The sequence below is a fragment of the Podarcis bocagei genome, assembly GCF_964188305.1.
Source record: "Podarcis bocagei genome assembly, chromosome: 10".
Taxonomy (NCBI): Eukaryota; Metazoa; Chordata; class Lepidosauria; order Squamata; family Lacertidae; genus Podarcis; species Podarcis bocagei.
Window position 1 is genome coordinate 22,319,670 of NC_138135.1, and position 12,785 is coordinate 22,332,454.

Here is a 12,785-nt window from a genome sequence, read left to right on the forward strand (position 1 = left end):
CAAGAGTGCTCCTCTGAGTCATTCTCTATGGCTGAAAATGAATCGCAGAAAGGGATCAAATACATGAACATTCCCCACACCTGCGATAAATAATTGGCAGTTCTATGAAACAGGCTTGTGTTCAATGTCAGTGCTACTAACGAGTGTCCATTAATTCCAGTGGGTCTGAGTGGAGCTTAGCTGACCACAACCCAGCAAAAATTTAATTCACTTTAATATAAATTTACAAATGCGTATGTATACAATTATATACTTTATGATTCGCTGTAGCTTGTACATTTGCTGCTGCTCTAATGGCTTGATGTCTGTTGCAGCTGTTGGTGCTGTTTCCATTATCGATCTTAAGTGTTGTTATCAGCGTAACTAGGTTACTTTATTTGGATGGAGAAATCCATCTCAATAAAGAGTGCCAGGGAAGAAGTACAGACATAAAATACTGAGCACTATAAACTGCAGCACTCATGCTGGATAACGTTAGCGCGGATATAAAGTTGTGCCACACCTGGGCCACACAGCCTAATTCCTGGAAGCTCTACAATACAGATGCGGCAGCTATATAATGTTATCGAAGCAATAAAACACAATAGTTAGCATCTGTCAATGCAGGGAGCCCATCTAGGAAAGCAGTGGAAGGAAAGAAAGATTTTCACTGAACAGTCCTAAATACATATCAGACAACCAAGTTCTAAGGTTTTTAGGGATGATTCTGTCCAAATGGAAACACTGTGAAAATTAGCTAATATTTTCTTCCAGGTAGCTTGGGACAGCATAGATGGTTTCCCCACCCCCAGCCACCCAAAACCTTTATTCTCACAACAAGCTAGTGAGGGAGGTATGGCAGTGAGACAGTGACTGACCAAGGTGACTCAGAAACTATGTGTGGTTAGGTAGGGATTTGAACCCAAATTTATTTGGACCCAGTTCAACACTAACCATTTATTTCCTCCCCCCATCCTGTGTTGTTCTAGGGGTTCTCTCGACAACCCTTAGAACCAACTGGGGAGGGACATTGGGGGAGTGCACAAAGCGTGAAAGGGGGAAGCCCCATTGGACTAGTGGAAGCACTTGCCTCATATCTCAAGTTTTACAAATACCAGAAACTTCCTGTTTTAAAAAAATGAAAGCTGGGAATCTGGAAATTCTGGCTGATCCAGCGGGGACAACTGCCCCATGTCACCCCACTGTGGACGCTCATGTACTGAATGTATTTATGAGCTGGTACATTTTGCGTGCTTCTATGCAAGATAGATATAGCCAAAACACTTAAACATGCAAGTTATGTTTACTTACATTCTGAGTCTATTTTGAGAAAGCAAGAAGCCATCATACACCAGGCAAACACCAAACACGGTGATCCCAGTTTCCTTCACCAGCATTGCACAGGTCCCAAGAAATAAACTAAGCAGCAAAAAGGAGGGGGAGGCAGTGGGGGGGAAATGTTCCCCAACATAAAGCTGATCCACACTCCTGCAAGGCAGAATGGAAATGGAAGAAATTACTTCAAAAAAACAAACGGCAAATGCATTTTGCTTCCTATTTGTCCATTAAGCAGATTTCATTCCCTTAAGTTATAAAACCCCCTCCCTAGTACACAGTTAATAAACAAGACTGTCTGCATCAGCAAAGTTGAAAAACAACAATGTGCTTCTGTTAAATAAGCAGAGCGATAAGGCAAAAAGAAGAATGGGCAAAAAAGGAAGTTATTGTAAAAGGAAGAGACGACATATGGTTCCTTATAGAGTTACACAGACAGCATGCACATGTCTTTCCTCCCCCAAGGAGCATACAATCAACAATGGACAATAGGTGGGAAGAATATGGGCAAATGCAATCACATATTGGGCAAATGCAACTACACAATAGCCCTATTGTGTAATTACATTTGCCCACGTATTTCCCTCTCCACTACCATTGTACAGGCACTATTCATCCAATTTTTCGTGAGAAACCAGCCTGTTTTCAGTGTTTTACCTTGCCCCCATCTCCAAAAAATTCCTATGGATTCCCATGAACTGGTGCCTACCCAAGATATACCTTGGCACCAAACAGTTGTGTACATGTGAGCTAGGAATTGCTCTCCAGCCCAAGCCTTCCTGTTGTTGGAATACAGGTAACTGTACAATTAAGGCCACTTGAGCTTCCAAATTGTATTTGGTCCAAAAAGGAAGCAGGGGGATATTCATTCTTGGGAACTGATCATCTTCCCCTGACCTAAGGTTAAACTACAACAAGTAAGGGCAGTGGGGGTGTGGCTTGTACTGTATGTGCAGTTCCCCGCCCCTCCACATGACTACATATGCTATTTGAATGCATGGATAAGGCTATTTAGCCTCACATCTCATGTTCCACAAGTGCTAGAATCTTGGGAGATCCAAAGAGTATGGTTCACCAAGGGGAAGTGGGAGACCACGTCCCTTTTGCCCTATGGGCACCTATGGGCACCACAGTTCAGTGGTGGAACACATGCTTTGCATGCAGAAGGTCATTAGAACATAAGAGCCTACAGCATCACGCCACTGGCCCATCTCGTTTAGCAGCCTGTTCTTGCAGTGACCAACCCGATCCCAAAACCTGGACCTTAACACAACAGCACTCTCTCCACCTGCAGTTCCCTCCCAAGTGGTACTCAGAACAGTGAAGGTAGAACACAGCCATCAGGGTCCAAGTTTAAGGCTTCAATCCATAGCATCCTCAGTTAAAAAGCACCAGGGAACAGGTACTGGGAGATAGCTCTGTCTGAGAACCTAAATAGTTTCTGCCAATTCAGAGGGGACAATACTGGGCAAGAGGGACAAACTGTCTGACTTGATTTAATAAGGCAGATTTCTATGTCCCAGTATAATCTTTATTGTCACTTCCTATACTTAACCTAAATTGGTTGTCACTACAAATGCCAAACTGGCAGGTCTATGGGGCTTTCATCATAGAGATGTTAAGGGTAGAACGATGCCCCTATTTGCATTCAGAGAAATTCATGGCTTACGACAGCTTTTCAATTCCATATCAGAAATCTAGCGTGTCCCTGTAGCCCTTCCTTAGAGAGCCCCCACCCAGTGGAAGCATTTCCTGACGGAAATACAATATAAACTGACCGCCACTAACTTTATTCCAATGACATTTCCTGGAACAAAGGACAATAAGGGTTTGCAACAGCTTCTTTCATTTATAGAAACTTCTGTGGTCTATTTAGGATGGTGTTAGCAATGTGAATTCCTGCCAACCTAGCAGTTCAAAAGCATGTCAAAGTGCTGGCGGGAAGGTAAACGGCGTTTCCGTGCGCTGCTCTGGTTCACCAGAAGCGGTTTAGTCATGCTGGCCACATGACCCGGAAGCTGTACGCCGGCTCTCTCGGCCAATAAAGCGAGATGAGCGCTGCAACCCCAGAGTCAGCCACGACTGGACCTAATGGTCAGGGGTCCCTTTACCTTTACCTTTAGCAATGTGAACATCTAGGGGTGGTCAGAAACAAAGCGTGGGATTTAATACTGCACTCTTCCAATTGTTTCATTTGCACAAGCATTGCAGCTTGCCAGATGGAGCAATCCCCCTCTCCTCCTCTGCCTGCTATTCTGGGGGTTCTCCCAACCCCACTAGAGCCATTTTTGGGGGTGGAGCTGCTGGGGCTGGTTAGGTGAATCCCGCCCTATACGTTTAAGTTTTTAGTACAGAACAAAAGGGACCATCAACATAATGTTGCAGCATAGACTGTCCCAGTTCAGCATTTTAGCCACAGCCGCCCTATTCCAGGCATATTCTGCTCCATTCTTTCTCCACCACCCTTTCCCATTCTTTTGTCTCCTTCATTAGTCAGTCAACATTCTGCACTCACCAAATATGCTCAGTCATCATTAGGCTGCCTTGGGATTTCCCAAGAACACAGGAACAACATAGGAAGCTGCCTTATACCAAGTCAAGCCATTTGTCCACCTAGCTTAGTATTTTCTACAATAACTATCAGTGGCTCTCTGGGGTTTCGGGCTGGAGAAATTCTCAGCTCCACTTGGAGATGCCAAGGATTAAATCTGGGGTGTTCTGCAGATTCTCTATCACTGAGGTACGGCCCTTCCATGGCAGGGAGGGAGTTTCTAATAGTGTTTTGTGTTTCTGCAGACCCTGGCATTCTCCCAAGCCTGCTAATCCACCCTTTTTGTACATGGGTGGTACTACTCTGGTTACGTGCGGATCAGCACTCACCTCTCAACACTGGAAATAGATGGAATGATACAGGTGACATCATGAGATGGAAGGGTTAAGGACAAAATCAGGGATCACGTAGTGAGGAAGGGAGATGACAGCACAATTCAAAGGGCTATGTAGACAATTGGATTGGGCGACCTGGTATCACCAGCAAAGGGTAAACGATGAAAGGCTGCTTCACTGTGAAGGAACTCCTCCCTGCATTGCCAAGACAACCAGACAAGGCTACCTGTCTTCTTGTACTGTGCTACAGAGGCAGTTTTATTGCTTGTTATGCTCCCAGTACAATGCAGCAACAGAATGAGCTTTGCCTGGTTCTTTGGGCGCCATGCAAACATTCCTGGTCCTGTTGCACCCCTGGTGTGGTAACAGAACCACCACTCTCACAATCCAATTCCAGAGGACGGGAGACATCATTGGGCTAATCTGGAAATCCGGGGGATGGGGGGGAGCAGATGTGCTGCAGCAGAAGAGCATCTGCTCTGCATGCAGATGTTCACAAGTTCACTCCCCAAGCATCTCCAGGTAGGGCTGGGAGAGATGTCCTTCCTGAAATGGGAGAGTTGCTGTTAGTCAGTGCAGACAATACTGAGTTAGATGGGCCCAAGTGTCTGACTCAGTATAAGGCAACTTCCCATGTCCCTGCACTCCTTCCCCCTGCCTTCCTGCCACATTCACATGTACACCCGATTTCAGCTCCTTTCTATAAACTATGAAGACAAATAGCTCACCTGTTGTGCTCCAGAGTTTTTTAAAGAGTAACCGAACATACATCTGAATGCTCCCATCAACAGAAGACTGGCCTAGTTGCTGAGGTCTTGGAATGACATTTTGAGCCCACACAAACCATTACTGAAGGAGCCTTTGAAGCCCTTTTAAAGCGACTCTCAATTGCGGAAAGTGGGGACACTTTTCAAAGGATGTGAAAATGTTCAGTGAACTCATCCCCATCCGATTTCAGCTCAGCTTCTCTAAACTCTTAAGACAATGCACGTTTTGCGTGAGACTTTAACAGAGTAACTGAATCCCCATCAAAGACACTGAGTCTCTCTATATACGCTGGAAAGATTTAGAAACTTGACCACAATCGTGTTTGATGTTAAAAGTAAAAAAGCTTTTAAAAGGGAGTAAGCACTCTGCAAGCCGTTTGTCTTCATTGTTGTTAAGTGCCTGCAAACAAATAGTTTTAAGAGCATGCAAATTGTGATTCGTTGCTTACAGCAGAGATTCTGTGAAGCATTCGCAGTAATTACAGGACTCATTTATTTAACTATGTAATACCCTTCACTTCAGTGGGATTATTAGATATTTCATCATGTAGCCAATTCAGCCACAGACGCAAGGGTCTCAGGCGAGTGGCGTGATTCTACACAACAGTTCCATGCCGATGTGGAATTTGTTTATCTAACTTGTTTAAATATGTGTAGCCCCACTGCCCAGCCATAAAGGCTCACAAAGTGGCTTGCATATAATCAGAGGAAGCAAGACCCGCAGGCATTACAATCTGAAAGGCAGAGAGCAAAAGGAAAAAAGGATGCTGAGGGAAGAGGGGTGGGATGGGGAAACCGAGAAGGCTTTAAATAGCAGTTAAATAGCAGTTCTTATAATAATTGGTTGGAATGGAAACAATTTAAGGAAAGGACGAGCCTAGCTGAGAGTTTATCCACACTTTTGTCTATGCCGTGATTTGTAGGCACAATTCCAAGGAGAGGTTTTTGTTGTTGTTGTTGTTGTCGTCGTCGTCCCACCATTTCCCCTGGGAGCAGGCTTTGCTTCCTGTCTCTCTCACTGCTAGAATTCCAGGCCACATCTGGCACCTGAGTGACCCAAAGACCTTCCCAGATTCACTGAGGCAGAAGGCTCTGTATGTGCAAAGGGATGCTTGCACAGGTCTTCCCCCACAGCTGGAATGAAGAGGGAAGTCTGCCTGTGCGAGAGCTCTATGCATTCTTCACAGTGCTTAAGAAACTCTAAATGGGTTTTTCCTCTCTCTGCTCCACAGGCACTGATGATACAGGGCAGTTTTCCACACCCCCAAAATGGTACCGTACCATATAACCAGGACAGCAGTTAACATCTCTGGAAAAAGCAGGTGCTTCCCACCCTCATCCTTTGTTTTAATTAAAGAAAAGGCAACTCAGTGGAGGGGGCACTGAGCACAGAAGCAGCAGGATGGCTTGACCCTTTCCTTAAGAGATCCAGCTTGCTCCTCCCCAACCACGAAGCTCAATAAGTGACCTTGGGCCAGTCACTGCCTCTCAGCCTAACCTACCTCACAGGAGGGTTGTTGTAGGGATTAAATGAGGAGGGATGCACAAGCTGCTTCAAGCTCCTTGGGAGAAAAAGGTGGGACATATTTTTTTTAGAACCCCATAAAACAAAAAGAGTCATACCTATTATAGGAGAGAAAAGCCAAAAGAAATAGTAGACAGGCCAAGACATCTGCTCTGCCTACTATACCCGTTACCTAAGAAGGGATGGGAAAAGAGAAACATTGTTAGAATTGTAATTAAATAAGGAAACTATACAGTATTTCAAAGCTACAGCAATGACTAATGTTGTTGCATAGGACTGCAGTAGGACATCCTCCCAAAAGCGCATGGTGAGAATTGAAGCCTTAGTTTTAACTAGAGGTTCATTTTCTGTATCCTCCCCTCTCCCCTCAACTTTGCCATAAGAAAAGCTGCAGCCCACAACATCTGGAGGGCAGCAAATTGCCTAGCCCTGGCTACCATGGCATGCAAATTAGGCCAATGAGGCCCTGAAGGATGAATGAAGTGTTTCTAGAAACGGCACACATAAATAAAATACGTGAGTTAATTCAAGAGGAGTTTTAGGGGAAATGTGAGTTCAAACTGAGAAATATATTGGATTTGCATTAGAAACAGACACACAAACATTCCTTGAAAGGGCTGATTCACCCCACCCTAGGGAGGTGTGTGTGTGGTGGATAAGAATTGCATTTCTGGATCTAAGATCAATCCATTCCATCATTCTGTCTCCAGCAGCGATCAGCAAAACACCCCTTGGAAATTCGTATGCAGGCCATAGCAGCAATATCCATCCTGTTGCTTGCCCATCGCATTGTAAGTAACCAGAGGTATATGCTTTCAAATACGGAGGCTCGATTTCAGCTCCAATTTCACCCCACCATGTGGTAAACTCTCAATCCATGCTGAAACGGAAGGCGGACACACGTGTGTAAGGGAGGGAAAGCACACACAACGTGCAAATGTGTGCACCGATAACCAGACAGTTTGCTGTTGCTGTTAAGGAATACAGCTTTGGAAGGGGCTGTTATTTTGAGCAGAGAAGTGTACTCAGAAGGCTCACAACCTCTTTCCCCAGGTCAAAGTGTCCTTCAATTTGGCCTTTTCTTCCACATGGAATCTGTGGCCCTCCAGATGTTGATTGGAACATGGCCAGGGATGATGGGAGATGCAGACTAGCAACATCTGTAAGGCATCCAGGAAGCCAGTGGGTGGAATGGGGAAATATTGGGCACAGTTCCCCTTCATCGCCCCTTCTCTGCCCCCAGTCATATCCACTGGAAACAGCTTTTCCTTAGCCAAGGAGAAAGGCTGCCAGGCTACCAATGCACTCCTAGGCATGTAAAATGTGGTTTGGGCCTGAGGCTACTTCAGGTCAGCTGAAGGAGGAAGAAGGGCAAGGGATAAAAATAACTTGAGGGGCAGTTTGCAAAGATGCAGATGCTCCAGAGATGGACGTAACTCTACAAGGACTCATCCACATCATACATTTAAAGCACATTTAACACAAGTGTCCCCCCCCATAACAGTGAATCTTGGGAACCACAGTTTGCTAATGGTGTTGGGAGTTGTGGCTCAGTGAGGGGTAAACTACAGTTCTCAGGGTTCTCTGCAGGTAACCATGTGCTTTAAATGTATGCTGTGGATTCATCCAGTACAAGTCTACAACGCTCTTTCTATATGTAGAGAAAGAGAGAGAGATTGTCTTTAAAAAATAAAGCCCTCCCCTGTACGCTAGCACAGTAATTCCTAACTATGATAAAGTTCACCAACAAAAGGTTAGGCAATTCTCAGTTCGTACATAAATTTTGACTGTCATGAACTACTGCCATTTCCTGAGTCTCAAAACCTGGCAAATTCCTTAATGAATTTATTTGTGTTATTTCAACATGTTATCCCCTCTCAAAAATCAAGAAATTAAAAGCACCTCTCTTCGGCTATGTCCGAAGTAAGAGGAAGAACATGCAAGTGGTAGGTCTTCTGTGTGGGGAACACGGAGAAATGCTATTGGGTGACAGAGAAAAGGCGGAACTACTCAACACCTACTTTGCCTCTGTCTTCACCCAAAAGGAAAGTGATGCCCCAACCTGGTGATAACAGAATAAATGATGTAAGGAGGGAGCTGAAGCCCATGATAGGAAAAGAGGTAGTAAGGGAACACCTAGCTACTTTAAATGAATTCAAATCTCCAGGGCCTGATGAGCTGCATCCGAGGGTACTAAAGGAGCTTCCGGGTGTAATTTCACAGCCTTTGTCTATTATCTTGGAGAATTCTTGGAGAACAGGTGAGGTCCCTACAGACTGGAGGTGGGCAAATGTTGTCCCCATCTTCAAAAAGATGAAAAAGGAAGACCCAGGTAACTACTGACCAGTGAGCTTGACATTGATACCAGGGAAGGTCCTAGAACAGATAATTCAACAGTTGGTCCATTTAGAAAGGGATGCTGCGATTACTAAGACCCAGCATGGGTTTCTCAAAAATAAGTCACACCAGACCAATCTGATTTCTTTTTTTGATGGAATTACAACCTTGGTGGATCAGGGAAATGCTGTGGACATAGTGTATCTTGATTCAGTAAGGCTTTTGACAAAGTCCCCCATGATATTCTCACGAGGAAACTGGAAAAATGTGGGTTAAATGAGGTAACTGTTAGGTGGATTGGTAGCTGGTTGACCGACCAAACCCAAAGAGTACTCATTAATGGTTCCTCGTCATCCTGGGGAAAAGAGGCAAGCAGGGTGCCGCAGAGTTCTGTCCTGGGCCCATTGTTGTTCAACGTCTTTATAAATGACTTGGATGAAGGAATTGAGGGGATGCTCATCAAATTTGCAGATGACACCAAACTGGGAGAGCTAATGCCTCAGAAGACAGAATCAGAATTCAAAATGACCATAACAGATTGGAGAACTGGGCACAAGCTAACAAAATGAATTTCAATAGGGACAAATGTAAGGTTCTACACTTAGGCAGCAAGAACCAGATGCACATATATAGGATGGGGAACACCTGGCTTACTAGCAGTACATGTGAAATGGATCTAGGTGTCTTGGTGGACCACAAGCTTAACATGAGTCTACAGTGTGATGCAGCAGCAAAAAAAGCTAATGCTATTCTAGGCTGCATCAATAGAAGTATAGTGTCCTGATCAAGAGAAGTAATAGTACCACTCTATTCTGCCTTAGTCAGACCACACTTGGAATACTGTGTCCAATTCTGGGCACCACAATTTAAGAAGGATGTTGACAAGCTGGAACATGTGCAGAAGAGGGCAAGCAAGATGATCAAGGATCTGGAAACCAAGCATTATGAGGAGCGCTTGAAGGAGCTGGGTATGTTTATCCTGGAGAAGAGGAGAATGAGAGGAGACTGGGAGGAGCTAGGATAGCCATCTTCAAATACAGAAGACGGAACAAGCTTGTTTTCTCCTGGTCTGCAGGGTAGGACTCGAACCAATGACTTCAAGTTGCAAGAAAGAAGATTCTGACTAAACATTCGGAAAAACTTTTTGACAGTAAGAGCTGTTCAGCAGTGGAATAGATTCCCACGAGAGGTTGTGTACTCTCCTTCCTTGGAGGTTTTAAAACAGAGGTTTAGCTGAGATTCCTGTCACAGATGCTTTAGCTGAGATTCCAGCATTGCAGGGGGTTGGACTAGATGACCCTGGGTGTCCCTTCCAACTCTAAGATTCTATGATTCCATGAAACCTGGCTCATATCACAAGTTCATTCATCTTAAGAATCCAGGCATTTGCTTTGTTCTCTGCTAATTCTTACCTTAAAATAAAATTTCAAAGAACGAGTTCTCTACCCCCCTCCCTTTCTAACTTTAATGATCCCACACATACTAAAATGGTACATTATTTAAAGACTGGCTGATTAAGGCCTGAAACGCTTCGGAGGCATCTAGAAAGCTCAAGGCTCCTTTGTTATTAAAGAGCTAATCTTTCCTGAAAGGAACTCAGCAAAGAAAGCCATTTCACTCTTCCCCACCTTAAAATATTCCACATTGGCCAGGCCTCCAACGAAGTACTGGTTCGGAGGGAAATGTTTTGTAAATAATGCTGGCGATGACAAACTTCACTTCTGAATTGCGAGGGATATTTCCTAAGCATCTTAAAGCTGGCTAAAAGCCTATGGCTTTCGACAGAATGGGGAAGTTCCAGGAGCCTCTGATACCTACCTGTTAAGACTTCTCTCTCCATGAACTCTTCTTCAAGTTCTGTTCCTCTGCCACATGGAATGCTGAGAGGGTTGTGTGGACTCTCAGGCCCCCATGCACTCAACATTTAAGAACATAGGAGGAGCCCGTTGGATCAGGCCAATGGCCCTCTAATCCAGTGGCCAACGAAATGCCCATGGGAAACTCAGAAGCAGGATCCCAACACAAGAGCCCTCCCCCCTCCTGACAGGCCTTGAAATGAGATCTTTCAATGGAGTTACACCCTTGAAACAACAGTCCCAGGGTTCCTAGTTATCCTGGCTTTTAGAATTCCGACTCCAGTTCCTGAAACTGCATTGGATTTAAGTCAAATCGGAAATATTTTATCCACCCCTCGAAAAATAAAATAGAATATTGCACTCTTGGCAAACTTCAGTCAATGAACTGCAGTGTAATGGCTAAAAGACTATAAATCAGGAATCTCCAGGTAGGACTGGGAGAGACACTAGTCTGAAACCCTGGAGAGTTTCTGCCAGACCATACTGAGCTTGATGGACCAAAGGTCTGATCACTGAAACATAAAGGCAGGTTTTTATGTTCCTAAATTCACCATATAGTTCAGACAGTCTCAGCTCTTCATTTGCAATATGAGAATAATTATACTGACCTTCTTTACATTTTTAGGGATTACAACGTAGTATCTAAGTGCCCTGAACACTCTGGCAACAATACCCTAGTACACTAGTCTATGCAGAAATAAGTTCCATTGAGTTCACTGATACTTACTCCCAGGAAAGGAATGAAATCTTTTTTTAAAAAAATCAGTATATAAGATATATTAGGGGAGCAGGGCTTAATATTAGCTGTGACATGCTGTTGCCAGCTCGTTTTAGAAATCAGCACTCTAGTCACTTATAAATGAATCACAATGATTAACTGATCAATGTTTTCAGCTCTTCCAATTTGTAACCATACACACGATGCAATCTGTGGGCATGTTGCAACATTCATTATTCTCTCAAGACGTAATAAAACTTGGAGAGCTTGTTGAATGCTGGGTTACTTCTTTGTGTTAAGGGAGAGAATGCTAGAGGAAGAAAAGGAAGCCAAACAATGTCTCAGCAGGACAGACATCTCAGAAGGAATTTTTTTAAAAAATATATATGTATTGTGCAACTGCTAAGCGTCTCATTATTCTTAGCGAAAAACCCTTGGTATTCATTCCTAGCAACACTGCGTTAGGCACTTAATCAGGATCATAATTCTAGCACAAAGGCATGTATACTTACAACTAAGCAAACCTTCTCAGGCCTAGGAATTATCATGGGGAGAGAAAATTAATTCTTCCCCTCCCTTCCCACACCAGTCCTTTTCTCTAAATACGGTGGTGCAATTCTCGCTCATCTTTTGATGCAAGCGTGCCACAGTTATCATTACTAAGCTGCTTTCTACTGAGTCAGCACAGCTCTTATCGTGGAAAAAGGGTAGATTTCCAATTACTGGGGAGGTCTGTGCTTCCACGAAGCTGGATTACAAGCCCCTTGCCCCTTTAGCTGCTTCTCATATATACGTACGGCCTCAGTGTGAATGGGGTGGACAGCAAAGAAGAGGGCCGTGACGAAAGCCAGGCGGCTGTCCTTGAAGACGGCTTTGTCACAAGTGTACATCAGCACGAGGGTCACCAGGCAGTGCAGGACTACATTCACGGCATGGAAATAGAAGGGGTTCATCCCAGCCAGCAATATGTTCAGCCTGTTTTTAAAAAAGAAAGAAAGCAAAACCAGAACAGTAATAAGATACCGAACAGGAAACGGGAGTTTTGGGGAAGACAGAATATCAATTGACACATATTTAAGACGGCTTCAAATGAAGTCCACAGAAGTTACCGTCGTATAAATATTTTACTGCCTGGTGATCACACATACACCATGCCTCTGGGACAGGGCAGGAGCAATTTGCAAGCCTGGCTGCAGGTTGCACATGCTATGTTGGTTTCTCATCCCCTTTGGTTTCTGCATAGATGGAAGTGGAAGGAAAGAGCTCATCAATGTACCAGTCCACTAGAAAATCCAGATTGAGGCAGGCAAGGCTTTGCAAATTTAGTCAGGAGATGGTGGTCACTGCTGGGTGGGGGCAGGACAGGGTGAGGGGAGGCTGAG

At 44.4% G+C, this 12,785-nt stretch overlaps 1 protein-coding gene across 1 annotated transcript in view; it reads right to left on the reverse strand.

Annotated features, from left to right (window-relative positions):
* Window positions 1-12,785, reverse strand: part of TMTC1 (transmembrane O-mannosyltransferase targeting cadherins 1) — a 142,958-nt gene that overhangs the window by 118,652 nt on the left and 11,521 nt on the right. The window contains exons 2-4 of the mRNA XM_081212029.1: window positions 12,201-12,378; window positions 6,591-6,664; window positions 1,291-1,467 (exon numbers count right to left, since the gene is read on the reverse strand). Of these exons, the coding sequence (XP_081068155.1) occupies window positions 1,291-1,467; window positions 6,591-6,664; window positions 12,201-12,378 (429 nt within the window). The remainder of the gene's footprint in view (window positions 1-1,290; window positions 1,468-6,590; window positions 6,665-12,200; window positions 12,379-12,785) is intronic.